Genomic DNA, 12,478 nt, shown 5'->3' on the forward strand with positions numbered 1-12,478 from the left:
AACCGAGGTTACGTCGAGGAACGAGAAGAAACGAGTGGCAGGGGCTTTTTTCTTTGTGGACACATAATCCAGCAGCACGTCACGGAGCTATCCCCAGGAACATGTTGAACATGACGCACAAGCACACCTGCCCGACAGGAGCCCAAGAGGACGGACCAATGCCGATGGTTGAGCGTCGTGATAGGGCGGATTAGTGGGAGCTGCATGTATGTATATATGCATGCCGGGGGGCATGAGAGCTTTTTTTTTTTCCCGCCTTGGGGCAAGATAAGGTAGCTTAGCTTAGCTTAGCTATCACTCGGGTTCAGACATCAGGCAGATAGCTGTGCGCGGCAAGGGTTCTAGGTTAAAGTGGTGTGCTTTCCACTCTCACTACAGTACGCTTAATAGGGCAGTGGTAGTCATGTAAACGCTGATTAGCGTAATATGTAGTCAAGTGGAATGACCGAGACATGTCACCATCACAAAGACACTGCGAGGAACGGTTCCGTCATATACAGGTTGAAATAGCTTTTCTCTTTCCTCTCATTTTGCTGGAACAGGGGGAGCTGCTAAGTACAAGAAAACCCTCAAGTCAGCAAGCAAGTGGGCTAGAAAGACGCAAAAAAGGGCCAGAGTTATAAAAAAGGCTGCGTCCCCGAGATCCGAGTTTTTATGCAAGGTAAGGAATTTTGTGTGTTCGTGTATCTTAAGTAATTGGGCATCCGGGCTTTCCTATTGCTAAGCGCGATGGGAATCGTCAGGAGCCAATGGTAGGTTTTTTTGTGAGACATTTGGTCTCACGTCAGTCAGGCGGCAGCGGTTAGAAGTGCATTGTTTTAAACTATGCCTTCTCCTCGACGGAAGTCTCCTTGAGGTCCTTGGTGACCTCCTCGACAGCGTCGCCGTTGCTGTCAATGCCGTTGGCCTCGTCGGCCTCGAGCTTCTCGAGCTGCTTCTTGGCCTTCTCAATGTTCTGGGGAGAAATGTCAGCTCTGAATCATGAATATGGGTATACCTAAGTATGAAGACACTTACCTTTTGAGTCTGGTTGGCCTGGTCAGCCTTCCAGTGGTCAAGCTTGGCCTTGACCTTCTCAACAACAGTAGCGACATCAGATTGGCTCATGGGAGGGTCGATGTTCAGGAAAGCACAGTCCTCGACAACGGAGGGCGGGCAGTTGAACTTGCCAGCGTCGGAGGCGGCGGCACCGCCCTTCTTGCCCTTCTTGCCCTTCTTCGCAGCAGGGAGGTAGTCCTCATCGCGGTCCTTCTTAGAGACAATCTTCATGCCCTTAAGGCCAGAGTCGTCGACGGTACGGGTGGCCTGGGCGCTGAGACCGCTGTCGGCCAGGAGGGGAGCCTTCTCAGCCTTGTGAGAGGGGTCGAGAAATTGAAGCAGGCTGTTGGCGCGGCGAATCTCCTCAAGGTAGGCGGGGTCGCTAGCCTCGGCAAGGAACTTCTCGGCATCGGCCTTCTTACGCTCCTTGATGAAGCGGTCGTGCTCGGCCTTTCTCCTCTCACGGGCCTTCTCGCGAGCCTCACGCTCGTACGCCTGGGCAGCCTTGCGTCCCTGGTAAAACTCGTCCTTGAGGGTCTTGACGGCCTGGTACTTCTCGTTCTGGATGGCGTGGAGCTTAGAGCGCTCATCGCGGAGGGAAGAGAGGTTCTTGTAGGCCTCGTCGCCCTCAGCCTTGATGGCATCGAGCTCGGCCTGGAGCTTGTTGTACTGCTCGGACATGGCCTTGGCCTCCGGGTCATCCATCGAGTCCTTGATCTCCTTGATCTTGGCCTTGAGGTCGTCAATCTGCTTCTGCGAGTCATCAAACTGGGAGAAGTTCTTCTTGAGCTTGCGCAGGGATGAGATCTCGGCAAGGGCCTTCTTCTCGTCGACGATCTTCATGGAGCCAGAGTTGACCTGAGACTCGAGTCTCTCAATCTGGCGGTCGACCTCCTCCACGCTCTTGAAGTTGACCTTGGACTTGGCATTCTTCTGCTCGTTGATGCGAGAGCGCAACTGCTCGTCGAGGCGCTTGATCTGGTCAAGCTTGCCGGTGCGGGCATTCTTGCCGGCGCCCTGCTTCTGACGGATCTCGTTGAGCTGGGCGATGAGCTCCTGGCGGCGCTTCTGGGCGGGGGAGGGCTGGTCCTTGTTCTTGCTGGGAGTAGCAAGGTCGATCTTGGCCTTAATTGCTTTCTGCGATTGAGTTTTGGTCAGTAGTTGCAACAGCGAAAGGAAGGTTTTATTATGAAAAGTGTGGAAGCATGATTGCGCTATAATAGCAGCTAGGGCAGGGAGGAGTGTTGTAAAGAATTAACAATGAAACAGATTGTATGCACACACCAGCTTGTCCTCGGCCTCCTTCAGCTCCTTTTGGGCGACGTTGAGCTTCTTGTTGAACTCGGCCTCATCAGGCATGGCAGGTCTCGTCTTCTGCACCTCCTTGTCGGCCGCCGCAGCGGGTGCCTGCTTGGTGTCCGCCATTGTCGAAGTATTATGCCTGTCGTCCGTAAGATGGGACGATCAATTGGCAAAGCCGGTGAGTGCGCACAACAGAGGTTGGAAATGCGAGGTGTGGAAGGGGATAAGGATAGCAAAGGGAGAAACAATGGGCCGCGCAAAGGGTGATTTTGCATAGAGGGACCCCCAAATTTTGTTGAAATTCACCTTTTGGGTTCCGTGGCAGGTACTTTCCCGGGTAAGGCCACCTGCCGTACGTGGACTTGACTGTGGGGTTCTAGTCCACGGTGGCACGTGCGCCCGCGCACTCTGCTGTGACTCTGGACCCTTGGAAAGGAAGATAGGAGGGCCCGTGGCTGGTGCGTGCACCTGCCACCCGTTGCTAGGATATCTGCCAATCACTTTACCCGTCCTTCGGGAATTGTTCCGGCCCGGGGGCTCTTCAGTATGTCTCGGATTATCTAACCCCTGCTCTAGTCTAACGATTTTTCCAGAAAAAATGCCCGCCCAGAGTCTCCGATGACTGGATGTTTTGGGCGCTCGGGGCTCCACTAAGATTTTTGCTGCAAGGCTGAACTGAACTGGCCGCCAGAACTTTTTGGTTGCGACGCCTCTCTTTTTTTGATCTTCGACGTCGACCCTCGCCAAGTCAACGCCATCTCTCATCCACGCCCCGACCTCGATAGCTCCCCCTCGACCACAGCAACTTGATTTCTGTCAAACAATCGGACGTCGTCAAAATGTCGGAACAGAAGGATGTGAACAAGGAGGTTACCAGGTTGTGGCGAGCCTGGAGGACGGCACACGAGATGGCCGCGGATCGCGTATGACGCCCTCAATTGTTAGCTGGAGACGGAGAAGCAGATGCCCTCAAACCTTCTGCTGATCTTATCAAGCTACACGAGAAAATCATATCTCTGCGGCATCAGAGCTAATGAAGAATACAGGGCTACGAGCTCGCCGAGGAGGAACTCACAATCTCTCTCGACCGTTTCAAGATGGAGTACACTAGCGGCGACGGCAGCGTAAAGTAAGCGTGACTGCTCGCTTCGTTCTCTACAAATGCCCCATACTGACATGAGAATCCCAGCCGTGGCAAGCTCCAGTTCTCCGCGAACCCCTCCGCCGACATGATCCGCAAGTTCACACCTCCCCCGACGCCTCAGAACCCGAACCCGACGCCCGATTGCGGCACTCTCTGGGTTGAATTCCTCGCCGACACCACTTTCGGTATCAAGGAGATCAAGAAGTTCATCCACCACCTTATCAGCAACAAGTACTCATCCGGAATCATGGTCACCCACGTGCCGCTCTCACCCGCCGCGCGCAAGATGCTCATCACCATCGAGTCTTTCGCCAAAGTTGAGTGCTTCCTTGAGGAGGACTTGCTCGTCAACATTACCAAGCACGAGCTGGTTCCTAAGCACATCCTCCTCAGTCGTGAGGAGAAGATCGCGCTACTCAAGCGCTACCGTCTGAAGGAGACGCAACTGCCCCGCATCCTCCAGAAGGACCCTGTGGCCAAATATCTCGGTCTCAAGCGCGGCCATGTGGTCAAGATTATCCGTAACTCCGAGACGGCCGGTCGTTATGCCAGTTACCGTTTGTGTGTATGAGCGAAGCATGGAAGGCGCGCGTCGGGGAACCTAGGCAGGTAGCAGAGAAGAGCAAGTACGACGCGAGATACTGCGAGAAGGACACTGACTAGAAAAGGGCAGAGGACCCCAGAGGCTGGGTATGGCTCCTTTGACGGGAGAGAGAGCCACCCGGGGGACCGGGGAGGGGAGTTTACGATACTCTTTGCATCACTCTGAGTTCGGCGTTGAGGGAACGGCTACGGTCTACTGTTTTGTGTATGAACAAACCAAAAAAGGGCTTTCTAATAGAAGGACAAATACCAAACTAACTTTTCAACTGGCTGCTGCAACGAAGGCTACGTCTAGTAAATGAGAGCGTAAGGCCTCTCGTACAAGCTGTTGAGCTGTTGTATTGACTGTGACAACTATATTCATTAGGTTCGACTATAACGGGAGCCTTTTTTTGTTTTTTCTACCTTTTTTGCACCGAAACCATTTACTTGATGAGGAAAAACTCGGAAACTATAAGCATCAATAAGCGTATCGCCTTTCTTCTGACTCGAACCAACACACACAAGAAGGCTCCTCTCTTACTTCTCTCATCATAAGCATTAACAAGTGAGATTATGATGAGACGAGATGACGGAAAGATTGAGAGAAATAGAGAAAGAGAGAAGGCTTCCGAGCTACCAACCAACCGGGGTCGCCAACCTAAAGGCCTGCTCGGGCGAACTGACGCGAGCGGGCCAGAGAACGCCGCGCGCGACGTCAATCGACTGCGCCACGAGAACGATGGTCTCCTGAACTTTAAAGACGAAAAAGAAAAAGAAAAAAAGGAAGAAAGAAAAAAACAACTCCACTGTGCGTTCACTCCTGTAAGTGTCCCCCTCCCTCCCCTAAACTTCATCAATATGCAAGTTTAATCCACCGGAACTACATCATCTCATTACGCAGGTCATAAACTCTACCCCCCCCCCCCCCCCCTTTAACGCTCTTGCTCTTCCACAAAGGGGGTATATCCAAGTTCTACCAAGACCTCTAAAATGATGAGTAACCCGGACAGAACACCGGGCGGAGGACAATTAACTCCGACTCCATGTCTATGATCCGGATGACCAAACGCACATCTCTCCCATTTTGCTCTAGTCCTCCGGCCGATGACACCAGCAGAAGAAGGGGCATCCTGACCACAATAACCTCCTTTTTCCCCCTTTTCGGTTGACGGCCGCGCATCCTTCCTTAAGTTGCGAGGAAAGAACCCCAACCCATGCGGAACGGTATGATCTAAGATCTCCGGAAACCCAGGGAGCCCCATCCAAGTTGTGCTGATAGAACTTCGGCTCAAAACCAGGGAAAAGGAGGGAGGGAGGGTAGGGGGAAAAGAAAAATGTCCCGAGAGTCAGGAACAAGGGTGTAGATGGAATCAAGTGAGTCAGTGAAAGGGGAAACCGAAAAAGCGAGGAATCCGAGCAATAACCAAGATTGAAAGAGAGAAAAAAAAAAAAAAAAAAAAAGGGCCAACGGGAAAGAATAGACTTCAGGAGGTGCCGGTGGCACTCCCGCGCGCAGAGTCAGTCGTTGAAATTGAGCAGGGAACAGGCGGTTTTCAGTTCAGGAGAAAGCAACGTGAGTCTGCAAGGACCAGGTCACTTACGGGATTGACGCAACCACAAACGTGGTTGTTGCGAAAGTCAAAGTTGAGCAGGCACATGTCTCTGATTGAATCATATGCGTCAAAGTATTGTAGACGTTGTGGATTTGATGATTATCATGGTGAACAGCATGAACAAGACAAACATGATGGCTCTTTTCGCCGGGGTATATGTAATGACAAAACAACGGGCTAACCAGCTTTCGGATTCGTCGTGACGACAGAGGCACTTCCTCATGTCTCCTTTTCATTGGGCGTCCTCCGACTCCATAATGCCCATCGTGATAATGACCCTTCCCAGAAAAACAAGCAACTTGCCATAGACGCACCCAGCCTCCGTTGACCAGGTGAATAACGCCGCCTAAAGTTCTAGGCCTCTATAACTCCTCATAATGAATAAATAAATAAAAAACCCCCAATGCTTCCGATAAAGTCGTCATTGTACATGGGCACATGATATGATGCCTTGACTGTTGTAATTTACTGTTTTGTTGTCGTCCAGTCGTCAGGGAACGAACTGTTGTAACGCCACGGGTCCAATTTTGTTGTAAGTCGTGTGTGGTCAAGCCAAGACTACTTCAAAAGGCCTCCCGCGTCCATAAGAGTTGGCTCGCCGGGACGCGGATTGTACGACGGATGATCATCATATTGTGATTGAGGGATGGTCTGCAGCTCGGTACCGCTCCTTGCCCTCTGCCGTGACTGTTTCGTGTTGATCGGCCCGAGCAGTCCTCCAAGGTCTTGCAGGAGTGCTGTAGAACCACGCCGCAGACCGGTTGATGGAGCAGGAAGTGTAGGCGACGGTATACCGTGTCCGTTTGATGATATAGGATCCACGCTTGAGACGAAACTGTCTCTTCGATAAGTAGGGCTCCCTCCAACCTGGTCTTCCGACAAAAGACCTCCGACATCGAAAAACGAAACCCTCCGCGGGGTGGCCGTCGAGTTGCTTCGAGAGGACGAGAGCTGGTCATGGGGTAGCAGAGAAGCATCACTGCGCTCGGCATTGCTTCGTTTTCGTTGGGGAAACTGCCAATTTCTCAAGTCTTCGCCGAAAGGCCTTGCGACTGGAGCAGGAGTGTAACGTGTAGTGTCGCCATCGGGGTCATCGTGTACGTCGGGCAGCTCTCGCAGGCCAGGATCAACTGCGAGACCGACATCGCGTACCAAATCTTCATCGCTGCCCCAATGCCGGTGAAGGGTCGGACGACGAGAATCGGAGCTCCGGTCCATGGAGTCTGCCGCAACTGAACCGTACTTGAACTTTTGTTTTTTGATGCCACGGTCGCGCACAAACGAACCGAGTACCAGAGCGTTTGCTGCCGTAGTCGCGAACAAGAGTTCAACAGAGGCAAGCACAGATCGGAGTTGCTGCTGTCCGTGCTCTCTCATAACGTGAGTTACTCGATAGATGGTGACGCCGATGACCGCCAAGCTGAGGGAGAAGAGCAGAGTAAGTTGGACCTTTCTCTTTGGGCCCATTTGACTTCGCAGAATGATCGGAATAGGGAAGAAGACGAGTAGTGCGTCAGTGATGATGTTGCATGTCGCCATTGTAATTAGATGAGCGAACCCTTGGCGACATTGCCCACCCGGGTCGGGGGTGACCTGCCAGTAATGGTGGAACGGTCTGCATTCTGCGAGGTCGCTGATAATGATTGCGATAAAGGTCGCAACCAAGGTACATCTGATGAAAACAAGCGTCTGCTCATAAGAACGCGCCCAGGTGACGCCAGTGAGGCGCTTGAAGAACTCTAAAATGGTGTTCTTGAGAATCCACAATCTGCACAGACGAGATGTTAGCAAACCGTTTTATCGGTCGACCGGTGCGAAGATCAATTTCCACAAGAACACTGCCTGCCGGCTGACCAAAGAAATGTGGCGTGAGAGAGGTAGAAGAAAATAACATACGTCGCCGCATAGAAAATCCGGCTGGCAAGTACGAGACCACTTGCGACTCGTTTCCTATACGCATCCTCCGAAGACAAGCCGTCGTCGAGCTGAGCGTTATTGGTTCCGTAAAGAAGGACAAAATGAACACAAGCCATCCGAAGCCACAAAGGAATCAGAGCAAGTGCAGCAACTTTGTCCTCTTGGAACAGTCTTTCGGTTCGAATGAAGCGACCAGCAACCCGCAAAAGGATGATGAGAGTGCAAAATGACGTTATCCACCAGCAAACTAGCAATGACGGCTTGTCCTGCGGAAAAGAGCGAAGCGGGGGTGGCTCTGTATAGAGACCCATCGTGGACTCGTACAATCCACGCTCGTCGACCTCCGCAGAGGGCACGACGAGCGGGGAGGGAGCTGCGTCGCCGAGGCTCGAGAAGCGGTTAAGCTGGCGCTTTCAGTTCCGTCGAGTGACCGGGGCAAGGTGATGGTTATAGTGGCAGAAGAGGGCTGTTACAGTCGAGTAGAGCGATTCGACGGTTGGCGGAGCAGTAACAAAAACGCGTCAGGGCGGATTGTGAGTGAATGGTAGCGACTGGTGCGTCTGATGCATTAACTTTGCGATTGTGAAGGGACGAACGGTGCGGCATCAGACAGATCGGATATGGGCGCGAACGAGTATGTCAAGTGGATTGGGCGCAAAAGCCGTCGAGGCGAAGAAGAGCGAGGTCGCTGCCAGTTCCTGTATCTTGACGGTGAATTGCAGAGAAAACCGTGTGCAGTGAAAACCCGTGGGCAAAGGTTGAAGTTGGTGGGAGGGAATATAGAGATATGGAGCCCAGTCTTGATACCGCAGAGGAGTGGGTGGAAGTAATACTTCAGCTGCACCTGGCGGACGCATATAGAGGCAGGCCTTGATGAGCATACTGCCGCCCTAATAGCCCCGGACGAGATAGGATAGGTCGGGCTGGGGTGGCCAAGTTGGGGGGCAGGCAAGGATACCTGGCGATAGTCCCTCCGCATGTTAGGAATGACGGGGGATTTGGTGCCCTTTGGACCTGGGAGAAGGGGGAGGGGGGTGGGACTGAATAACCAGGGTATGGGTAGGGTGTGCAGTGATGGGTAGATGGTGTGCATCAGCTGCTGGCCAATCCTGATCCTGCCGGTTGGAGAGCCAGAGATGAGAGGTTGAGGGGAGGTCGGGTGGGTGGACGGATTGGCGACGGATTCGACCACTCCAGGGTAGTAAGTTGGAGAATTACAGCCAGCGAAGCCCGGGCCAGCCATTGCTGCTTAGCGGTGTCGCAAACAAAAAGGCCAACAAGAAGCCCAACTCAGCCAAGGTGCTGTTACATTCTCGTGCCATATGGCGGTCAGCCGTCGAAGAACTGCCAACATTAGCTGGGGCGACGCTAACTTCTGTCCCATATGCCGCTAATTCGCTCGTCTGGCGGGGTGTTCGAGCTGGCTTAGAAGCTAGCAACTAGACTGAGTAGTGTATTTGTCCTACGGGAAGGTCTCAGTTTATTCAGCCCCCGGCGATAGGAGTAAGAATGGAATTCCAGAATTCCTTAGCTCGACTTCGCACTGCCACCAGAAGGGTCTATTCGGGCGCGCGCGTGACTTTGAAGCGACGACCTACTCCTGTGCGCGGCCCTCAACGAACGGGGCATCGCGATCGAACTCATAGAGTCGAGACTGGGTAGAATAGTCGCAAGGATGGTGCGTACAGCAACTGGGTCTCTATGCTGCCGGCTTGTTGCTGCTGCTTGTGCTGTTCCTCCTGCATACATACGCTAATAAGCTCACAGCACCTCCACAATGCCCCCCAGCACTGGGGTCTGGCACTGCATCTTTGGATTGAGGATCCAGAAAGGGTTGCCCCTTCGTCGACCTGTTGATCAGTTACCGAAAAGTAGGCAGCCGGAGTCTGCTGCACCTCGTTTGTGTCAGTCAGTGACTTCGGCTACCTGAGGCCAAGAGCCTAATCAATATACCGGTAACAGCATATGTTGGCGAAGACGACTACTTACTACACATCCGTGTCTTTCCCGTTAAATGGGTCAGCCCGCCACGTCCTCCTCCATGTTCTACAATCATAAAAAGTAAAAAAAAAAAAAAAAAAAAAAAAAGTCGGAAAAGAGTATGTATCAGCTTGTCCAAAGGTTCTTGGTGATCCTCGAGCTACTGGACGCATTGGTATGCGCTGCGTTATCGTGACTATGCCGGGCCAAGTAGCCAACCAGAGCCCCTCCCGGCTAGTATTGACCAGCCTGCCTGCGAAGCCGTCTCAATATTTGTTTTTCGCCCGTGTGCCTCCCTCCACTTAGATAAGGCGGCGGCAGACGAGAGGCCAGCCTTCGTGCAGGATTTGATGGAGCAGGGCCGTTGGAGGCCGTTTGGCCCACGCCCCCTCTCCGCTCCCCTGTTGTCAAATAGACGGAAAAGTTGCGACTTCAGGGCCTTGGTTCATCGAATCAGCAACGGCCATATTTCTCCCTCCCATTTTTCTACGCATTTGTGTACGCAAGGCGCGGAGGCGATGCGGAGACGATTTGGCCTTTTACCCTTTTTCTTTACCGGGGAGCGCCCTCCAGGGATTACCAATTGGAATCTTGCAAACCTCGACAGGGAAAATGGATTCAAGGGCGGCTCATCTACGCCAGTAGCAAGCCTGCCCTCCGATTTGAGGATTTGGTGGCATGGTCTAACACATTGGTAAGCTTTGTAAGGTCTGGGTTGGCAGGATCCTCGGATCTCGTTGCATGTGGCAGACTGGCGTATCCATGCCTATTCAACTGCCTTGATGCAGTCGCACCGCCATGGCCTGATGGTGCTGCACGATTGATGGTTAGGGATCCTGGGGTGCACCGACAGAGATAACCGCGGTTCGCATTGTATGGACTCTCGCACACACTATCTTTTTTTCCTTACGGCCAAGTCTGAGCTTGCGTATGGGCCGATATTGTCAATGTGATGTGATAGGGACTTCCTGGCACCAACAGGCTGCCAAGGCGTCGTGGCCCTAGAACCTTGAGTGCGAGAGGGAGGGGGGGAAAAAACAGTGCACCGTTGGCAACTGTTGATTCAACCAGGGCGACGTTGAAAGAATGATGAGCATACTGCAGCTATAGATGGCAAAGGGCCGCGAGGAATGGGACGGTTATGGGCTGGCCAAGTCGACTGGAGCATGTGTAATAGAGTAGGTTGACTCGCAAGTCTCGGCTAGCGTCCTAAAACGGAGAGATGCATCGCCTCGTGTGCCCCCATATTTTCCAGTACCTGGTGAAGGGTCGTATCTCTCTTTCCAAGACTAAACTAGCGCTGGTGTAGCGCATTTAGGTGTGTGCCAGGCACATGGGAGGCACAAGGACAAATGGCAGGAAGAGAGTCGGCGCCGAGAAGATGGATGAGCACGCAACGGACGAGGTGAAGGGAAAGGCGAGACCAAGGCGTGATTGCAGTATTGACTGTGATTGTGTCCAGGAGGGGTGGCTGACGATTCGCCAAGTTGCCGAGCTGGCGGAGGGCCCCGGAAAGGAAAGCCATGGCCGTTGCAGTCAGGTGAGGTGATTCGGCTGTAGAACAGACTGTGTGATGTGAACATTTTTGGGTGCATCGGGGCGACGGGCAGAAGAGTACTCATGCTTCAAGTGACTTTAAGGTGCGGGTTGGTACTGTGGCACAGAGAGACATATTGCGATGATGTCTTGGATCAGATGAGACGACGCTGGCAGTGAATCCCAGGGAGCGTATCTGTGTACTCACGCCACGTTATTTGCGCCTGGCGTGTGCCAAATTTCGGTAGTTTGGGCATTGGGATATGTTTGAAATCTGCCGGGGCCATGATTGAAATTATTTCTTGGGAGTAGGTTGGACAGGGAGGATACAATGGCAACGATGAATGAAGAACAAGATGGTGGTGGTGTTTGGTGGGGAACTTTTGGGAATCGAGTCGTCAAGCAGAGAGCTGCGACGAGACAGCGAGAGCGCTGGCGTGGGGGGGGGAGACTTTTGAGGGTGTGAGTGGAGAATGAGGGATGAGAGCTCCAGGCTGCACTGACGGAATACCTGAATTGGACGCCAGAAATGAAATGGGCATGAGGCGCTCGCATCACATCGATACTTCATTTTCAACAGGGAGCCTGGAGCCAGACATAATCTTTGTCGGTATCTTTGATCCCCCAATCTGGCAATCATCACTATCTATCATGAGAATCCGCGAGATGCTTGCTCATGTTTTGACCAGCCTTAATGAGCTTTAACCTTCTTCCCCCTCCTCCCCCCACCCCCAACACTTGAAGGCAGGTACGAGCTGATAAGGTCTCCCCTCCTAGACGCCTTTGGGGCTCCGGTTGTCAGATTCTAACTATCATCGACTTCAGTGGTCCAGACCTGGGGTACGCTTGCCCCATTGTTAGGTGTAGTGTGGATGCAACTGGAAACAGCCAGTCTGGACTACATCTGCATTGGACCGGCGTTGGCTTTTAATGCAACATGGCCAAGGCCAGCAGGTTTGTCCGCCTCACATAATCATCACATTTTGTTGTTAACCTGCTCTGGATACGACCTTGTCTCCTGCCCACTTTTCGGCGGCCTAAATACGATAAAACGTAGCTGGATACGTCAGTCCATATTGCTTTGTTGGTCAAGACGACACGAAATAGTGGGCAACACCGGTCCAACATTGTTTTGGCTGAAGAGGAAGAAGACGACAGTAATCTAGGGGGGGACCGAGAAGCATAGACCACCGCTTAGGTTGCCCCTGCTGCTTCTCACTGGCCAGACTCTGCCCGGTTTCCTGTCACTGGGGAAGTAGCTGGCCCGAGCTAGCGGTGATGATGGGGTTGGGTGGGAGCACGCTACGAGCTGAATGGCCACTGTCCCATTTTCGACGACCCAACGGCTTGCCCCTCCTTCCCC

The 12,478-nt window shown here is 52.9% G+C and overlaps 3 protein-coding genes across 3 annotated transcripts; 1 reads left to right on the plus strand and 2 right to left on the minus strand.

Moving 5' to 3' along the window:
* Positions 1 to 823: 823 nt before the first annotated feature.
* On the minus strand, positions 824 to 2,463 carry CTRU02_202299 (nuclear segregation protein; the record flags this gene model as incomplete). The annotated part of the gene is made up of 3 exons (XM_036719704.1): positions 824 to 955; positions 1,018 to 2,187; positions 2,323 to 2,463. The coding sequence occupies 3 exons, from the start codon at positions 2,461 to 2,463 to the stop codon at positions 824 to 826; spliced, it is 1,443 nt and encodes a 480-aa protein (XP_036588406.1).
* A 716-nt stretch (positions 2,464 to 3,179) lies between these two features.
* Positions 3,180 to 4,055, plus strand: CTRU02_202300 (DNA-directed RNA polymerases II 24 kDa polypeptide; the record flags this gene model as incomplete). Its single annotated transcript, XM_036719705.1, has 3 exons — positions 3,180 to 3,263; positions 3,387 to 3,469; positions 3,530 to 4,055. 3 exons carry the CDS (start codon positions 3,180 to 3,182, stop codon positions 4,053 to 4,055), a joined length of 693 nt encoding a protein of 230 aa, XP_036588407.1.
* Positions 4,056 to 6,240: 2,185 nt separating this feature from the next.
* CTRU02_202301 (uncharacterized protein) lies at positions 6,241 to 8,842 on the minus strand (the record flags this gene model as incomplete). The annotated part of the gene is made up of 3 exons (XM_036719706.2): positions 6,241 to 7,450; positions 7,579 to 8,003; positions 8,483 to 8,842. The coding sequence occupies 3 exons, from the start codon at positions 8,840 to 8,842 to the stop codon at positions 6,241 to 6,243; spliced, it is 1,995 nt and encodes a 664-aa protein (XP_036588408.2).
* Positions 8,843 to 12,478: the final 3,636 nt, after the last annotated feature.

This window comes from Colletotrichum truncatum (assembly GCF_014235925.2).
Source record: "Colletotrichum truncatum strain CMES1059 chromosome Unknown Contig_0001, whole genome shotgun sequence".
In the NCBI taxonomy this organism is placed as follows: domain Eukaryota; kingdom Fungi; phylum Ascomycota; class Sordariomycetes; order Glomerellales; family Glomerellaceae; genus Colletotrichum; species Colletotrichum truncatum.